Genomic DNA, 391 nt, shown 5'->3' with positions numbered 1-391 from the left:
GGGTTTATGTACAAAGTCTTTATTGGAAAGTTATTTACATAACGCCTCAAACGTTTCCAGCGTGTGCTTAATGTCTCGGATCTGTTTGGCCAGCGCGTGGATGGGTTGCATGGAGCGGTCCAGTTCTTCGCAGCGCGCCATCAGCGTGTACATTTGGTCTCTGGGCGGCGCCCGCAGCCGGCTCAGGTTTCATTGGTGGACATTGTAGTAAAAGAGGACCTGTCACTATCACCCGAGGAACCAAACTTGACATTGTGATCGGTTCGGTGGCGTCATCGCTCATGCGCGGTGCTCTTTTTGGCGCCTGCCATCTTGGCGGTGGACGCCGGGCAGAGAGAGGAGGGGGCGTTCACCCGGCGGGATGAGGAATGTTGCCGGGTCCCCTCCTCTC

At 56.3% G+C, this 391-nt stretch overlaps 1 protein-coding gene across 1 annotated transcript in view; it reads right to left on the bottom strand.

Annotated features, from left to right (window-relative positions):
* Nucleotides 1-6: 6 nt before the first annotated feature.
* BORCS6 (BLOC-1 related complex subunit 6) overlaps nt 7-391 on the bottom strand; it is a 2,848-nt gene continuing 2,463 nt past the window's right edge. Inside the window, exon 4 of the mRNA XM_018565447.1 lies at nt 7-152. Coding sequence (XP_018420949.1) covers nt 31-152 — 122 coding nt within the window. The 3' untranslated portion in view covers nt 7-30. The remainder of the gene's footprint in view (nt 153-391) is intronic.

This window comes from Nanorana parkeri, unplaced genomic scaffold, assembly GCF_000935625.1.
Source record: "Nanorana parkeri isolate BGI_ZX_2015 unplaced genomic scaffold, ASM93562v1 scaffold847, whole genome shotgun sequence".
Classification (NCBI taxonomy): domain Eukaryota; kingdom Metazoa; phylum Chordata; class Amphibia; order Anura; family Dicroglossidae; genus Nanorana; species Nanorana parkeri.
This window is presented reverse-complemented; position numbering and strand designations above follow the sequence as displayed.